Source organism: Argopecten irradians, chromosome 13, assembly GCF_041381155.1.
Source record: "Argopecten irradians isolate NY chromosome 13, Ai_NY, whole genome shotgun sequence".
NCBI classification, from domain to species: domain Eukaryota; kingdom Metazoa; phylum Mollusca; class Bivalvia; order Pectinida; family Pectinidae; genus Argopecten; species Argopecten irradians.
Genome location: NC_091146.1, coordinates 37,134,321 through 37,153,440, shown reverse-complemented (window position 1 = coordinate 37,153,440; position 19,120 = coordinate 37,134,321). Strand labels below are relative to the sequence as shown.

The following is a 19,120-nucleotide window of genomic DNA, read 5'->3' as shown; positions in this document are numbered from 1 at the left end:
TATCACCATGTAATGTTACAACTCGTGTATACAACTGAAGATAACCGCGGACCACATTATTGATGATAATGTTATACATATCACCATGTAATGTTACAACTCGTGTATACAACTGAAGATAACCGCGGACCACATTATTGATGATAATGTTATACATATCACCATGTAATGTTACAACTCGTGTATACAACTGAAGATAACCGCGGACCACATTATTGATGATAATGTTATACATATCACCATGTAATGTTACAACTCGTGTATACAACTGAAGATAACCGCGGACCACATTATTGATGATAATGGTATACATATCACCATGTAATGTTACAACTCGTGTATACAACTGAAGATAACCGCGGACCACATTATTGATGATAATGTTATACATATCACCATGTAATGTTACAACTCGTGTATACAACTGAAGATAACCGCGGACCACATTATTGATGATAATGTATACATATCACCATGTAATGTTACAACTCGTGTATACAACTGAAGATAACCGCGGACCACATTATTGATGATAATGTTACAACTCACCATGTAATGTTACAACTCGTGTATACAACTGAAGATAACCGCGGACCACATTATTGATGATAATGTTATACATATCACCATGTAATGTTACAACTCGTGTATACAACTGAAGATAACCGCGGACCACATTATTGATGATAATGTTATACATATCACCATGTAATGTTACAACTCGTGTATACAACTGAAGATAACCGCGGACCACATTATTGATGATAATGGTATACATATCACCATGTAATGTTACAACTCGTGTATACAACTGAAGATAACCGCGGACCACATTATTGATGATAATGGTATACATATCACCATGTAATGTTACAACTCGTGTATACAACTGAAGATAACCGCGGACCACATTATTGATGATAATGGTTATACATATCACCATGTAATGTTACAACTCGTGTATACAACTGAAGATAACCGCGGACCACATTATTGATGATAATGTTATACATATCACCATGTAATGTTACAACTCGTGTATACAACTGAAGATAACCGCGGACCACATTATTGATGATAATGGTTATACATATCACCATGTAATGTTACAACTCGTGTATACAACTGAAGATAACCGCGGACCACATTATTGATGATAATGGTTATACATATCACCATGTAATGTTACAACTCGTGTATACAACTGAAGATAACCGCGGACCACATTATTGATGATAATGTTATACATATCACCATGTAATGTTACAACTCGTGTATACAACTGAAGATAACCGCGGACCACATTATTGATGATAATGTATATACATATCACCATGTAATGTTACAACTCGTGTATACAACTGAAGATAACCGCGGACCACATTATTGATGATAATGTTATACATATCACCATGTAATGTTACAACTCGTGTATACAACTGAAGATAACCGCGGACCACATTATTGATGATAATGTTATACATATCACCATGTAATGTTACAACTCGTGTATACAACTGAAGATAACCGCGGACCACATTATTGATGATAATGTTATACATATCACCATGTAATGTTACAACTCGTGTATACAACTGAAGATAACCGCGGACCACATTATTGGTGATAATGTTATACATATCACCATGTAATGTTACAACTCGTGTATACAACTGAAGATAACCGCGGACCACATTATTGATGATAATGTTATACATATCACCATGTAATGTTACAACTCGTGTATACAACTGAAGATAACCGCGGACCACATTATTGATGATAATGGTATACATATCACCATGTAATGTTACAACTCGTGTATACAACTGAAGATAACCGCGGACCACTATTATTGATGATAATGGTATACATATCACCATGTAATGTTACAACTCGTGTATACAACTGAAGATAACCGCGACCACATTATTGATGATAATGTTATATCATATCACCATGTAAATGTTACAACATGAATACAACTGAGATAACCGCGACCACATTATTGGTGATAATGTTATACATATCACCACATGTAAATGTTACAACTCGTGTATACAACTGAAGATAACCGCGGACCACATTATTGATGATAATGTTATACATATCACCATGTAATGTTACAACTCGTGTATACAACTGAAGATAACCGCGGACCACATTATTGATGATAATGGTATACATATCACCATGTAATGTTACAACTCGTGTATACAACTGAAGATAACCGCGGACCACATTATTGATGATAATGGTTATACATATCACCATGTAATGTTACAACTCGTGTATACAACTGAAGATAACCGCGGACCACATTATTGATGATAATGGTATACATATCACCATGTAATGTTACAACTCGTGTATACAACTGAAGATAACCGCGGACCACATTATTGATGATAATGGTATACATATCACCATGTAATGTTACAACTCGTGTAACAACTTAAAGATGAACCGCGGACCACATTATTGATGATAATGGGTATACAACTGAATGTTTTTTTACAACTCGTGTATACACCGCGGACCACATTATTATTGATGATAAAATTTGTTATACATATCACCATGTAATGTTTGATTTGACAACTCGTGTATACAACTGAAGATCCCATTTAACCGCGGACCACATGACACTATTGATGATAATGGTATACATATCACCATCATAGAAGTAATGATATTTCATCATTACTCGTGTATACAACGCATAAGAAATTTTTAGAAATTGTAACGTTATCGAATAAATACTTTCACGAATCCAAGAAGAGGCTTTTGTTAGTTATTGGTCTCCATTAAATATAGTTACATTTCAGAGTAAAAATTGTTAATCCTTGGATATGCAATGGTTTTAGCTTATACTATGTCAACCTACTGATGATTAAATCATTTATTTGATATGCAGTAAATGCTTATGTTTGAGGACGATTGAAGCCAAGAGTGGTGTCTACGATTTCTATATCTCATATTTTTCATTAGTACATTTTGATAGGACATTCTGCAGATATGATTTCATTTTAACTTTACAATGCAAACATTGTATTGGTTACCGTAAAACTGGATTTTAACACATAGCTGAATTGTTAGTGCTCTTTTAATGATTTTTTTTAATATTAAAAATAGCTTTTTTCAGGACATTGTTAGGTTTGGACATATCAAAATAAATATCGCTTTGTGAGGTACATTTTAAGGTTTGGATATTATTACTATCAGCTTTTGTGAGGGCGTACGTGTTAGGTTTGGATATATTTCATTCAGAGTATCTTTGGTCTTTGGACATTTCCTTGTTAGGTTTGGATATTTTAATATAGAAACTTTGTGAGGACAGGCATTACTTAGGTTTGGATATTAAATATAGCTTTGTGTGTGAGGGACAGTGTCCATTGGTAAACACAAGATTTCTGTCGCCTCGATTGGATCACCCAGATAGAGATTAGGATTCTCTGTTTAGGGACACGTTTTGTTGATTTTGTAAGTTGAGATATTAAATAAATAGAGGAAAAAAACGTGTGAGGATATGGCTGTTTGTAGGTTTGGATAAAAAGTCAAATCTTTAAATATAATTATCACACCTGCTTTGTGAGGATATTAATTATATTAAATATTAGCTTTGTGAGGGTTAATCATTGTTAGGTTTGGATATTAAATATATAGCTTTGTGAGGACATTGTTAGGTTTGGATATTAAATATAGCTTTGTGAGGACATTGTTAGGTTTGGATATTTAAATATTCATAGCTTTGTGAGGACATTGTTAGGTTTGGATATTAAATATAGGCTTTGTGAGGACATTGTTAGGTTTGGGATATTAAATATAGCTTTGTGAGAGGGGACATTGTTAGGTTTGGATATTAAATATAGCTTTGTGAGGACATTGTTAGGTTTGGATATTAAATATAGCTTTGTGAGGACATTGTTAGGTTTGGATATTAAATATAGCTTTGTGAGGACATTGTTAGGTTTGGATATTAAATATAGCTTTGTGAGGACATTGTTAGGTTTGGATATTAAATATAGCTTTGTGAGGATATTGTTAGGTTTGGATATTAAATATAGCTTTGTGAGGACATTGTTAGGTTTGGATATTAAATATAGCTTTGTGAGGACATTGTTAGGTTTGGATATTAAATATAGCTTTGTGAGGACATTGTTAGGTTTGGATATTAAATATAGCTTTGTGAGGACATTGTTAGGTTTGGATATTAAATATAGCTTTGTGAGGACATTGTTAGGTTTGGATATTAAATATAGCTTTGTGAGGACATTGTTAGGTTTGGATATTAAATATAGCTTTGTGAGGACATTGTTAGGTTTGGATATTAAATATAGCTTTGTGAGGACATTGTTAGGTTTGGATATTAAATATAGCTTTGTGAGGACATTGTTAGGTTTGGATATTAAATATAGCTTTGTGAGGACATTGTTAGGTTTGGATATTAAATATAGCTTTGTGAGGACATTGTTAGGTTTGGATATTAAATATAGCTTTGTGAGGACATTGTTAGGTTTGGATATTAAATATAGCTTTGTGAGGACATTGTTAGGTTTGGATATTAAATATAGCTTTGTGAGGACATTGTTAGGTTTGGATATTAAATATAGCTTTGTGAGGACATTGTTTAGGTTTGGATATTAAATATAGCTTTGTGAGGACATTGTTAGGTTTGGATATTAAATATAGCTTTGTGAGGACATTGTTAGGTTTGGATATTAAATATAGCTTTGTGAGGACATTGTTAGGTTTGGATATTAAATATAGCTTTGTGAGGACATTGTTAGGTTTGGATATTAAATATAGCTTTGTGAGGACATTGTTAGGTTTGGATATTAAATATAGCTTTGTGAGGACATTGTTAGGTTTGGATATTAAATATAGCTTTGTGAGGACATTGTTAGGTTTGGATATTAAATATAGCTTTGTGAGGACATTGTTAGGTTTGGATATTAAATATAGCTTTGTGAGGACATTGTTAGGTTTGGATATTAAAATATAGCTTTGTGAGGACATTGTTAGGTTTGGATATTAAATATAGCTTTGTGAGGACATTGTTAGGTTTGGATGTGAGGACATTGTTAGGTTTGGATATTAAATATAGCTTTGTGAGGACATTGTTAGGTTTGGATATTAAATATAGCTTTGTGAGGACATTGTTAGGTTTGGATATTAAATATAGCTTTGTGAGGACATTGTTAGGTTTGGATATTAAATATAGCTTTGTGAGGACATTGTTAGGTTTGGATATTAAATATAGCTTTGTGAGGGACATTGTTAGGTTTGGATATTAAATATAGCTTTGTGAGGACATTGTTAGGTTTGGATATTAAATATAGCTTTGTGAGGACATTGTTAGGTTTGGATATTAAATATAGCTTTGTGAGGACATTGTTAGGTTTGGATATTAAATATAGCTTTGTGAGGACATTGTTAGGTTTGGATATTAAATATAGCTTTGTGAGGACATTGTTAGGTTTGGATATTAAATATAGCTTTGTGAGGACATTGTTAGGTTTGGATATTAAATATAGCTTTGTGAGGACATTGTTAGGTTTGGATATTAAATATAGCTTTGTGAGGACATTGTTAGGTTTGGATATTAAATATAGCTTTGTGAGGACATTGTTAGGTTTGGATATTAAATATAGCTTTGTGAGGACATTGTTAGGTTTGGATATTAAATATAGCTTTGTGAGGACATTGTTAGGTTTGGATATTAAATATAGCTTTGTGAGGACATTGTTAGGTTTGGATATTAAATATAGCTTTGTGAGGACATTGTTAGGTTTGGATATTAAATATAGCTTTGTGAGGACATTGTTAGGTTTGGATATTAAATATAGCTTTGTGAGGACATTGTTAGGTTTGGATATTAAATATGGCTTTGTGAGGACATTGTTAGGTTTGGATATTAAATATAGCTTTGTGAGGACATTGTTAGGTTTGGATATTAAATATAGCTTTGTGAGGACATTGTTAGGTTTGGATATTAAATATAGCTTTGTGAGGACATTGTTAGGTTTGGATATTAAATATAGCTTTGTGAGGACATTGTTAGGTTTGGATATTAAATATAGCTTTGTGAGGACATTGTTAGGTTTGGATATTAAATATAGCTTTGTGAGGACATTGTTAGGTTTGGATATTAAATATAGCTTTGTGAGGACATTGTTAGGTTTGGATATTAAATATAGCTTTGTGAGGACATTGTTAGGTTTGGATATTAAATATAGCTTTGTGAGGACATTGTTAGGTTTGGATATTAAATATATAGCTTTGTGAGGACATTGTTAGGTTTGGATATTAAATATAGCTTTGTGAGGACATTGTTAGGTTTGGATATTAAATATAGCTTTGTGAGGACATTGTTAGGTTTGGATATTAAATATAGCTTTGTGAGGACATTGTTAGGTTTGGATATTAAATATAGCTTTGTGAGGACATTGTTAGGTTTGGATATTAAATATAGCTTTGTGAGGACATTGTTAGGTTTGGATATTAAATATAGCTTTGTGAGGACATTGTTAGGTTTGGATATTAAATATAGCTTTGTGAGGACATTGTTAGGTTGTTTTTAGGTTTGGATATTAAATATAGCTTTGTGAGGACATTGTTTAGGTTTGGATATTAAATATAGCTTTGTGAGGACATTGTTAGGTTTGGATATTAAATATAGCTTTGTGAGGACATTGTTAGGTTTGGATATTAAATATAGCTTTGTGAGGACATTGTTAGGTTTGGATATTAAATATAGCTTTGTGAGGACATTGTTAGGTTTGGATATTAAATATAGCTTTGTGAGGACATTGTTAGGTTTGGATATTAAATATAGCTTTGTGAGGACATTGTTAGGTTTGGATATTAAATATAGCTTTGTGAGGACATTGTTAGGTTTGGATATTAAATATAGCTTTGTGAGGACATTGTTAGGTTTGGATATTAAATATAGCTTTGTGAGGACATTGTTAGGTTTGGATATTAAATATAGCTTTGTGAGGACATTGTTAGGTTTGGATATTAAATATAGCTTTGTGAGGACATTGTTAGGTTTGGATATTAAATATAGCTTTGTGAGGACATTGTTAGGTTTGGATATTAAATATAGCTTTGTGAGGACATTGTTAGGTTTGGATATTAAATTATAGCTTTGTGAGGACATTGTTAGGTTTGGATATTAAATATAGCTTTGTGAGGACATTGTTAGGTTTGGATATTAAATATAGCTTTGTGAGGACATTGTTAGGTTTGGATATTAAATATAGCTTTGTGAGGACATTGTTAGGTTTGGATATTAAATATAGCTTTGTGAGGACATTGTTAGGTTTGGATATTAAATATAGCTTTGTGAGGACATTGTTAGGTTTGGATATTAAATATAGCTTTGTGAGGACATTGTTAGGTTTGGATATTAAATATAGCTTTGTGAGGACATTGTTAGGTTTGGATATTAAATATAGCTTTGTGAGGACATTGTTAGGTTTGGATATTAAATATAGCTTTGTGAGGACATTGTTAGGTTTGGATATTAAATATAGCTTTGTGAGGACATTGTTAGGTTTGGATATTAAATATAGCTTTGTGAGGACATTGTTAGGTTTGGATATTATTAAATATAGCTTTGTGAGGACATTGTTAGGTTTGGATATTAAATATAGCTTTGTGAGGACATTGTTAGGTTTGGATATTAAATATAGCTTTGTGAGGACATTGTTAGGTTTGGATATTAAATATAGCTTTGTGAGGACATTGTTAGGTTTGGATATTAAATATAGCTTTGTGAGGACATTGTTAGGTTTGGATATTAAATATAGCTTTGTGAGGACATTGTTAGGTTTGGATATTAAATATAGCTTTGTGAGGACATTGTTAGGTTTGGATATTAAATATAGCTTTGTGAGGACATTGTTAGGTTTGGATATTAAATATAGCTTTGTGAGGACATTGTTAGGTTTGGATATTAATACTTTGTTTGTTAGGTTTGGATATTAATATAGCTTTGTGAGGACATTGTTAGGTTTGGATATTAAATATAGCTTTGTGAGGACATTGTTAGGTTTGGATATTAAATATAGCTTTGTGAGGACATTGTTAGGTTTGGATATTAAATATAGCTTTGTGAGGACATTGTTAGGTTTGGATATTAAATATAGCTTTGTGAGGGACATTGTTAGGTTTGGATATTAAATATAGCTTTGTGAGGACATTGTTAGGTTTGGATATTAAATATAGCTTTGTGAGGACATTGTTAGGTTTGGATATTAAATATAGCTTTGTGAGGACATTGTTAGGTTTGGATATTAAATATAGCTTTGTGAGGACATTGTTAGGTTTGGATATTAAATATAGCTTTGGTGAGGACATTGTTAGGTTTGGATATTAAATATAGCTTTGTGAGGACATTGTTAGGTTTGGATATTAAATATAGCTTTGTGAGGACATTGTTAGGTTTGGATATTAAATATAGCTTTGTGAGGACATTGTTAGGTTTGGATATTAAATATAGCTTTGTGAGGACATTGTTAGGTTTGGATATTAAATATAGCTTTGTGAGGACATTGTTAGGTTTGGATATTAAATATAGCTTTGTGAGGACATTGTTAGGTTTGGATATTAAATATAGCTTTGTGAGGACATTGTTAGGTTTGATATTAAATATAGCTTTGTGAGGACATTGTTAGGTTTGGATATTAAATATAGCTTTGTGAGGACATTGTTAGGTTTGGATATTTAAATATAGCTTTGTGAGGACATTGTTAGGTTTGGATATTAAATATAGCTTTGTGAGGACATTGTTAGGTTTGGATATTAAATATAGCTTTGTGAGGACATTGTTAGGTTTGGATATTAAATATAGCTTTGTGAGGACATTGTTAGGTTTGGATATTAAATATAGCTTTGTGAGGACATTGTTAGGTTTGGATATTAAATATAGCTTTGTGAGGACATTGTTAGGTTTGGATATTAAATATAGCTTTGTGAGGACATTGTTAGGTTTGGATATTAAATATAGCTTTGTGAGGACATTGTTAGGTTTGGATATTAAATATAGCTTTGTGAGGACATTGTTAGGTTTGGATATTAAATATAGCTTTGTGAGGACATTGTTAGGTTTGGATATTAAATATAGCTTTGTGAGGACATTGTTAGGTTTGAATATTAAATATAGCTTTGTGAGGACATTGTTAGGTTTGGATATTAAATATAGCTTTGTGAGGACATTGTTAGGTTTGGATATTAAATATAGCTTTGTGAGGACATTGTTAGGTTTGGATATTAAATATAGCTTTGTGAGGACATTGTTAGGTTTGGATATTAAATATAGCTTTGTGAGGACATTGTTAGGTTTGGATATTAAATATAGCTTTGTGAGGACATTGTTAGGTTTGGATATTAAATATAGCTTTGTGAGGACATTGTTAGGTTTGGATATTAAATATAGCTTTGTGAGGACATTGTTAGGTTTGGATATTAAATATAGCTTTGTGAGGACATTGTTAGGTTTGGATATTAAATATAGCTTTGTGAGGACATTGTTAGGTTTGGATATTAAATATAGCTTTGTGAGGACATTGTTAGGTTTGGATATTAAATATAGCTTTGTGAGGACATTGTTAGGTTTGGATATTAAATATAGCTTTGTGAGGACATTGTTAGGTTTGGATATTAAATATAGCTTTGTGAGGACATTGTTAGGTTTGGTATATATTAAATATAGCTTTGTGAGGACATTGTTAGGTTTGGATATTAAATATAGCTTTGTGAGGACATTGTTAGGTTTGGATATTAAATATAGCTTTGTGAGGACATTGTTAGGTTTGGATATTAAATATAGCTTTGTGAGGACATTGTTAGGTTTGGATATTAAATATAGCTTTGTGAGGACATTGTTAGGTTTGGATATTAAATATAGCTTTGTGAGGACATTGTTAGGTTTGGATATTAAATATAGCTTTGTGAGGACATTGTTAGGTTTGGATATTAAATATAGCTTTGTGAGGACATTGTTAGGTTTGGATATTAAATATAGCTTTGTGAGGACATTGTTAGGTTTGGATATTAAATATAGCTTTGTGAGGACATTGTTAGATTTGGATATTAAATATAGCTTTGTGAGGACATTGTTAGGTTTGGATATTAAATATAGCTTTGTGAGGACATTGTTAGGTTTGGATATTAAATATAGCTTTGTGAGGACATTGTTAGGTTTGGATATTAAATATAGCTTTGTGAGGACATTGTTAGGTTTGGATATTAAATATAGCTTTGTGAGGACATTGTTAGGTTTGGATATTAAATATAGCTTTGTGAGGACATTGTTAGGTTTGGATATTAAATATAGCTTTGTGAGGACATTGTTAGGTTTGGATATTAAATATAGCTTTGTGAGGACATTGTTAGGTTTGGATATTAAATATAGCTTTGTGAGGACATTGTTAGGTTTGGATATTAAATATAGCTTTGTGAGGACATTGTTAGGTTTGGATATTAAATATAGCTTTGTGAGGACATTGTTAGGTTTGGATATTAAATATAGCTTTGTGAGGACATTGTTAGGTTTGGATATTAAATATAGCTTTGTGAGGACATTGTTAGGTTTGGATATTAAATATAGCTTTGTGAGGACATTGTTAGGTTTGGATATTAAATATAGCTTTGTGAGGACATTGTTAGGTTTGGATATTAAATATAGCTTTGTGAGGGCATTGTTAGGTTTGGATATTAAATATAGCTTTGTGAGGACATTGTTAGGTTTGGATATTAAATATAGCTTTGTGAGGACATTGTTAGGTTTGGATATTAAATATAGCTTTGTGAGGACATTGTTAGGTTTGGATATTAAATATAGCTTTGTGAGGACATTGTTAGGTTTGGATATTAAATATAGCTTTGTGAGGACATTGTTAGGTTTGGATATTAAATATAGCTTTGTGAGGACATTGTTAGGTTTGGATATTAAATATAGCTTTGTGAGGACATTGTTAGGTTTGGATATTAAATATAGCTTTGTGAGGACATTGTTAGGTTTGGATATTAAATATAGCTTTGTGAGGACATTGTTAGGTTTGGATATTAAATATAGCTTTGTGAGGACATTGTTAGGTTTGGATATTAAATATAGCTTTGTGAGGACATTGTTAGGTTTGGATATTAAATATAGCTTTGTGAGGACATTGTTAGGTTTGGATATTAAATATAGCTTTGTGAGGACATTGTTAGGTTTGGATATTAAATATAGCTTTGTGAGGACATTGTTAGGTTTGGATATTAAATATAGCTTTGTGAGGACATTGTTAGGTTTGGATATTAAATATAGGACTTTTAGGTTTGGATGGTGTGAGGGGACATTGTTAGGTTTGGATATTAAATAGAGCTTTGTGAGGACATTGTTAGGTTTGGATATTAAATATAGCTTTGTGAGGACATTTTTAGGATATACAAAATGTCCAATGGTAGAACTATGGGGTTAAGTTAGTACTATTGAACAATAAACACCTTACGCAACTTTGTTGTATCAAGTTCCACACTTACAATTCAGCGAACAACACAGAGACATACACCATAGTTATAGATTAACGTCACTGACGGCGACATATTCTCACATTACGCAGCGTCCCTGCTAGAGAAAATACGCAAATAAAGTAACATTTACAACGATTGTTCGTGCTGTAGGTTTTCTGAAATCCAATACTCTTCACTGAAGCCATAGAAAGCTGATGAAAAGGCGACAGGAGATCAGATGAAGACAAAAGATTCACAGAGATTGCGAACTGAAAACAGCACTTACATCCAGTTGACATGGTGAATGGGAGTTTCAATGAGAAGGTTGTTCAAACTTATTCTAAATGTCTCTAAATGGCTATTTCAAATAACATTTTTGTACTATTTTGTATCTTTGTGCAGAACTTCCCAGATATATTGGAAGGAACTAAAAGTAACTTATTATTGATGCGAGAGAGAGGGAGAGAAAGAGAGAGAGAGAGAGAGTACATATATATTGAATACATATTTTAAGAGAAATCCCTACAACGTTTATGTATTATGACAAAAGAACCGAGTGTAGCGCAAATGATCTTTGTTATTGACATCATCGGCCATACAGAGATTGTGTGATGGCAGCCATAGAATGTTCCGATAGCCTTCCTCAACTGGCATCTCTCGAACATCGGCCATACATTGTGTGATGGCAGCCATAGAATGTTCCGATAGCCTTCCTCAACTAGCATCTCTCGAACATCGGCCATACAGTGATTATGTGATGGCAGCCATAGAATGTTCTAATAGCCTTCATCAACTAGTAGCATCTCTCGAACATCGGCCATACAGTGATTGTGTGATGGCAGCCATAGAATGTTCCGATAGCCTTCATCAACTATAGCATCTCTCGAACACCTTAAGTGTTTTTTTGATTTTATGTAGGTTATGGAATGGGGTGCCCACAATTTCAAAGCAACAGAATACTGTATTTGTTTATTCATTATAGAAATACTCTTATCTTCAATAAAAAAACCACCATTTCAACAACGATCACAAACCATAACAGTGCTACCCCTAAATGTTATATTTTTGTAGGTTTTATACAATATCATATCCTAACAATCTAGATCACTGTGGTGATTTATTCAGCCTACTGTAAACGGAGCACAGAGGGTTTAGACACTGGGGTTCCGAGGGTGCGTTTGCATAAGAAGATACGTTTTGAACATCAATTGTTTTGTATCAGACTGTCCAAAGGTCAATCCATATAATTGGCATATGGGGTTCAAGTCAAATTGCTTTACGGTTAATTCATGAAGTTACTTCTGGACTAGAAACTGTTTAACAGGGACGAATATAACAGAGTTGATCTAATACTGTTTACAGAAAGCTCATACCTTATTGCTTATTCCATCTTTGCATATTACAGAGTTAGCTCCCTTTCGGGTAGGTATCAATTATTACGTCAATATTTTGTGAGCGCAATTCACGCCGTTTCCTCCGAAACGTATGACGTTACACTCCCAAACACATGACGTCACAATCAATACCTTCCCGCAAGTGCAGATAACTCTGTAATATGCAAATTCGGAATAAAGGAGTAGTCCTTTACCAAAGTCTATGTAATGCTCTACAGAAATTTGACAATAAATAAATATAAAAATCAAAGATCTGAAGCAGTTTGAAGAAGTAAGGCTCTTTGTAGATATCAGACATTACAGTAATATGATGTAAGTTAACAATATATATTTATAATGAAATCATTCACAAATTATTTCAAGTTTATACTTGATCAAGTGAATATCTGGCCAGTGTGTTTTGTCTTTAGGGAACATGATACTAAATACAACAAAGGTTATGGGGCTTAAACACTGAACACACGTGAGTTATATAATCATAGATAAAAACACGTATGAATCACACAGTCCTAAACTTCTAATCATAAAATTGTCTCAGGCTCCAATGGGGTAGATAAGTATTTATTTTCAACAAGTAATGTTCTGTTTTCATTTTAGCTGCTTTCGGGTAGGGGGTTAAAATTTTCGATTAACGAATGTATTTATAGTGTTAAATTGTTCATTATTTAATGTTAATGACAAGTCAGTACGTATATATAAAATGTACTTGTGTATTACATGTGTGTCGCGTGGTCCGTGGCTCGTATCACTGGAATGTTAAAGGCCTATAATGACTCTACTGTGTTCTGAGACAATGAAGCCATTGTTATGAACCTACGGTCTTTGTCTGTACCGGACTCCACCCAGCCCAGTTCTCCTTCATACTGACTAGCTCTGTACATCTCTGCTATACCGCATTTATATGCATATAATTTATAATGGCATTGAATTTCAAATATGCTGATTAACATCTACACTGTATATGGCGCGGATGATATTTACTATGGCGGGATATTACTATACTTGGGTTTTGCTACTGATACCCTGTCTATATTTTCAATCGCATTTTCCGAACAACAATCAAAACAAATTCCCACTTGACACAGATATGCCCGTGCATACCAATCCGCACCGTGTGTGTCTACCCTGTGTGACACAGAGATTTTCCATCAAGATACTGGACGGATCATTGGTCAAAATTCGTGTTTTGCACAACAAAACACTTCCTGATGTACCATCAAATTCCTCACCCGGGGACACACAGACACGTCAACAGACTTCCTGATGTACCCCCGGGTCACAACAACCGTATACAACACGACTGATGTACTGCCCGGGTCACCAACCACCCACCCTGACACACAGACATCAAACTTCCTGATGTACCCCACAACAACTATATGACCCCACCCTGACACACAGACATCAAACTTCCTGATGTACCCCCGGGTCACAACAACCGTATACCCCACCCTGACACACAGACATCAAACTTCCTGATGTACCCCCGGGTCACAACAACTGTATACCCCACCCTGACACACAGACATCAAACTTCCTGATGTACCCCCGGGTCACAACAACTGTATACCCCACCCTGACACACAGACATCAAACTTCCTGATGTACCCCAGGGTCACAACAACCGTATACCCCACCCTGACACACAGACATCAAACTTCCTGATGTACCCCCGGGTCACAACAAATGTATGTCCCACCCTGACACACAGACATCAAACGTCCTGATGTACCCCCGGGTCACAACAACCGTATACCCCACCCTGACACACTGACATCAAACTTCCTGATGTACCCCCGGGTCACAACAACTGTATACCCCACCCTGACACACTGACATCAAACTTCCTGATGTACCCCCGGGTCACAACAACTGTATACCCCACCCTGACACACAGACATCAAACGTCCTGATGTACCCCCGGGTCACAACAACTGTATACCCCACCCTGACACACTGACATCAAACTTCCTGATGTACCCCGGGTCACAACAACTGTATACCCCACCCTGACACACAGACATCAAACGTCCTGATGTACCCCCGGATCACAACAACTGTATACCCCACCCTGACACACTGACATCAAACTTCCTGATGTACCCCCGGGTCACAACAACTGTATACCCCACCCTGACACACAGACATCAAACTTCCTGATGTACCCCCGGGTCACAACAACTGTATACCCCACCCTGACACACAGACATCAAACTTCCTGATGTACCCCCGGGTCACAACAACCGTATACCCCACCCTGACACACAGACATCAAACTTCCTGATGTACCCCCGGGTCACAACAACCGTATACCCCACCCTGACACCACAGACATCAAACTTCCCTGATGTACCCCCGGGTCAACAAACAACTGTATACCCACAACCCTGACACACAGACATCACAAACGTCTGATGTACTCCCGGGTCACAACAACTGTATACCCCACCCTGACACACAGACAACAAACTTCCTGATGTACCCCCGGGTCACAACAACTGTATACCCCACCCTGACACACAGACATCAAACGTCCTGATGTACTCCCCGGGTCACAACAACTGTATACCCCACCCTGACACACAGACAACAAACGTCCTGATGTACCCCCGGGTCACAACAACCGTATACCCCACCCTGACACATAGACAACAAACGTCCTGATGTACTCCCGGGTCACAACAACTGTATACCCCACCCTGACACACACAGACATCAAACTTCCTGATGTACCCCGGGGTCACAACAAATGTATGCCCCACCCTGACACACAGACATCAAACGTCCTGATGTACCCCCGGGTCACAACAACCGTATACCCCACCCTGACACATAGACAACAAACGTCCTGATGTACCCCCGGGTCACATGACACAACTGTATACCCCACCCTGACACACAGACAACAAACTTCCTGATGTACCCCGGGTCACAACAACTGTATATGTACCCCACCCTGTACACACAGACATCAAACGTCCTGATGTACTCCCGGGTCACAAACAACTGTATACCCCACCCTGACACACAGACAACAAACTTCCTGATGTACCCCCGGGTCACAACAACTGTATACCCCACCCTGACACACTGACATCAAATTTCTTGATGTACCCCCGGGTCACAATAACTGTATACCCCACCCTGACACACATACATCAAATTTCTTGATGTACCCCCGGGTCACAACAACTGTATACCCCACTCTGACACACAGACAACAAACTTCCTGATGTAGCCCCGGGTCACAACAACCGTATACCCCACCCTGACACACATACATCAAATTTCTTGATGTACCCCCGGGTCACAACAACTATATACCCCACCCTGACACACAGACATCAAACGTCTTGATGTATCCCCGGGTCACAACAACCGTATACCCCACCCTGACACACAGACATCAAACGTCCTGATGCACCAACGGGTCACAACAATTTTATACCCCACCCTGACACACATACATCAAATTTCTTGATGTACCCCCGGGTCACAACAACTGTATACCCCACCCTGACACACAGACATCAAACTTACTGATGTACTCCCGGGTCACAACAACCGTATACCCCACCCTGACACACAGACATCAAACTTCCTGATGTACCCTCGGGTCACAACAACAGTATACCCCACCCTGACACACTGACATCAAACTTCCTGATGTACACTTGGGTCACAACAACTGTATGTCCCACCCTGACACACAGACATTAATTAAGACTTCTAGCTTCTGTATCCCCGGCCCCCACATACTGATGGAATTGTCCACAATGAATCACAATGTACTAGCTGAGCGCCGCCCGCCCAGAACCTTTTGAGAGCTCGAGTACCGATCGTTATAGTCTTCATGCTAACGCTCGATAAATTGACAATACAAAATGGATTGGCAAGTCTATAGACCGTTTAAATCGGGAAAACATTTTATATTTTATCATTTCAGCTTCGAACTGTCATGGCTTGGCTGAATGTTCTATATCAGGAACGCATTTTATATTTTATCATTTCACTTCTAACTGCCATAGTTTATATTGCGTTCATTACATCAAAGCCAGGGCTACATGTCCCTCCTAAACCACGCAATCAATACTGGCTAATGATGGGGATCTAAACATCCGTGTAAAACCCCAAATTCATGTCAAACAAATCACAATTCTTACACGTCATTACCTATAACATCTAATTACAGGGAATCGCCGTCAGGTTATAAATTACTAGTTATTGATTTCATGTATGATTTGTCTGGTACATAACCCGGGGGTCCGGCCCGGGGGACGGGACAGGGGGAGGCTTACCTTGCACGTGTCCTAGGTTACCGACCAGGCCGATCAGCAGCCACATCCACGTTATATCCATAGTAACACGAATTACAGAATCACCCTCGACATTCCGTACAGGTACACACAGGTAGGACAGGTAAGAATTCCACTGTGTATAGCTGTCATTCCTACAGCGAATATCGCCACGGCTGATTGAACGTCAATACACATTAACGGCAGTGTGGCTAGTGTTATCACACACATATAGACATTTAAAACACACTATCGGGCCAGTTACGGCAGGCTGATCGTCCCGGACATCTTACAGATACAAACCAATGTCATTTACATTAACCATCTCCGTGTTCGATATTTACATATACCGTAGATACAGTAAATGAAGTAGAAAATACTCTACAAAACACAGAAAACAGAACAGAAAACATACTACAAAATACACCGAGGAATTACACGTAGATCAGAAAACATACTACAAAATACACTAGGGAATTACACGTAGGTCAGAAAACATACTACAAAATACACCGAGGAATTACACGTAGGTCAGAAAACATACTACAAAATACACCGAGGAATTACACGTAGGTCAGAAAACATACTACAAAATACACCGAGGAATTACACGTAGGTCAGAAAACATACTACAAAATACACCAGGGAATTACACGTAGGTCAGAAAACATACTACAAAATACACCAAGGAATTACACGTAGGTCAGAAAACATACAACAAAATTCACTAAAGAATTACACGAAGGTCAGAAAACATACTACAAAATACACTAAAGAATTACACGAAGGTCAGAAAACATACTACAAAATACACCAAGGAATTACACGTAGGTCAGAAAACATACTACAAAATACACCGAGGAATTACACGTAGGTCAGAAAACACACTACATAATACACTAAAGAATTACACGTAGGTCAGAAAACATACTACAAAATCCACTAAAGAATTACACGAAGGTCAGAAAACATACTACAAAATACACCAAGGAATTACACTTATATATTGTATGAAAGAAAACATTCTACAAAATACACCGAGGAATTACACGTACATATTGTATGAAAGAAAACATACTACAAAATACACCGAGGTATTACACGTAGGTCAGAAAACATACTACAAAATACACCAAGGAATTACACGTAGGTCAGAAAACATACTACGAAATACACCAGGGAATTACACGTAGGTCAGTAAGCATACTACAAAATACACCGAGGAATTACACGTAGGTCAGAAAACATACTACAAAATACACCTGGAAATTACACGTAGGTCAGAAAACATACTACAAAATACACCGAGGAATTACACGTAGGTCAGTAAACATACTACAAAATACACCGAGGAATTACACGTAGGACGGAACAGAAAACACTACAAAATAAACCAAGGAATTACACGTAGGTCAGAAAACATACTACAAAATACACCGAGGTATTACACGTAGGTCAGAAAACATACTACAAAATACACCAAGGAATTACACTTACATATTTTGACGGTCAAGTGGTCAGGACTCTGTATCCTGAACCGACTTGAAAATAACCAGTGGTAGCGCGGCTACCGCCACATAAGTATTTGAGGGGTAGAAGACTCTTGCCTAATTACCCTAACCATTGACGACTTAGTTACACCATAGTTTCACCTGAATAGTTATAAAATCCTATAAGAAACAACCAGGATTCCAAAATACAGGTACAAACTTATTAATATATCTATTTAATTAATTTATTAATAAGACACATAAAATAAAGGTTCACACTATCAGCAATATTTAACCATCTCCAAACATACTCAAGATTCCATTCCAACTATCTATTGACATCTTCATTATAATCTAGGCTTCACATCAATAAATAAATATAATCCAATAACAGCTGAACCTAACGTAACAGTAACAGATGCATCCTTACAAAGTA

The 19,120-nt window shown here is 35.8% G+C and overlaps 1 protein-coding gene across 3 annotated transcripts in view; it reads right to left on the bottom strand.

Moving 5' to 3' along the window:
- The window catches only part of LOC138305465 (multiple epidermal growth factor-like domains protein 6), an 83,885-nt gene extending 66,472 nt beyond the window's left edge, over positions 1 to 17,413 (bottom strand). Inside the window, exon 1 of one of the 3 annotated variants that reach the window (XM_069245698.1) lies at positions 17,198 to 17,413. In XM_069245698.1, the coding sequence (XP_069101799.1) occupies positions 17,198 to 17,258 (61 nt within the window). In that variant the 5' untranslated portion in view covers positions 17,259 to 17,413. The remainder of the gene's footprint in view (positions 1 to 17,197) is intronic. The other 2 variants (XM_069245699.1, XM_069245700.1) reach the window with 2 other exon arrangements.
- Positions 17,414 to 19,120: the final 1,707 nt, after the last annotated feature.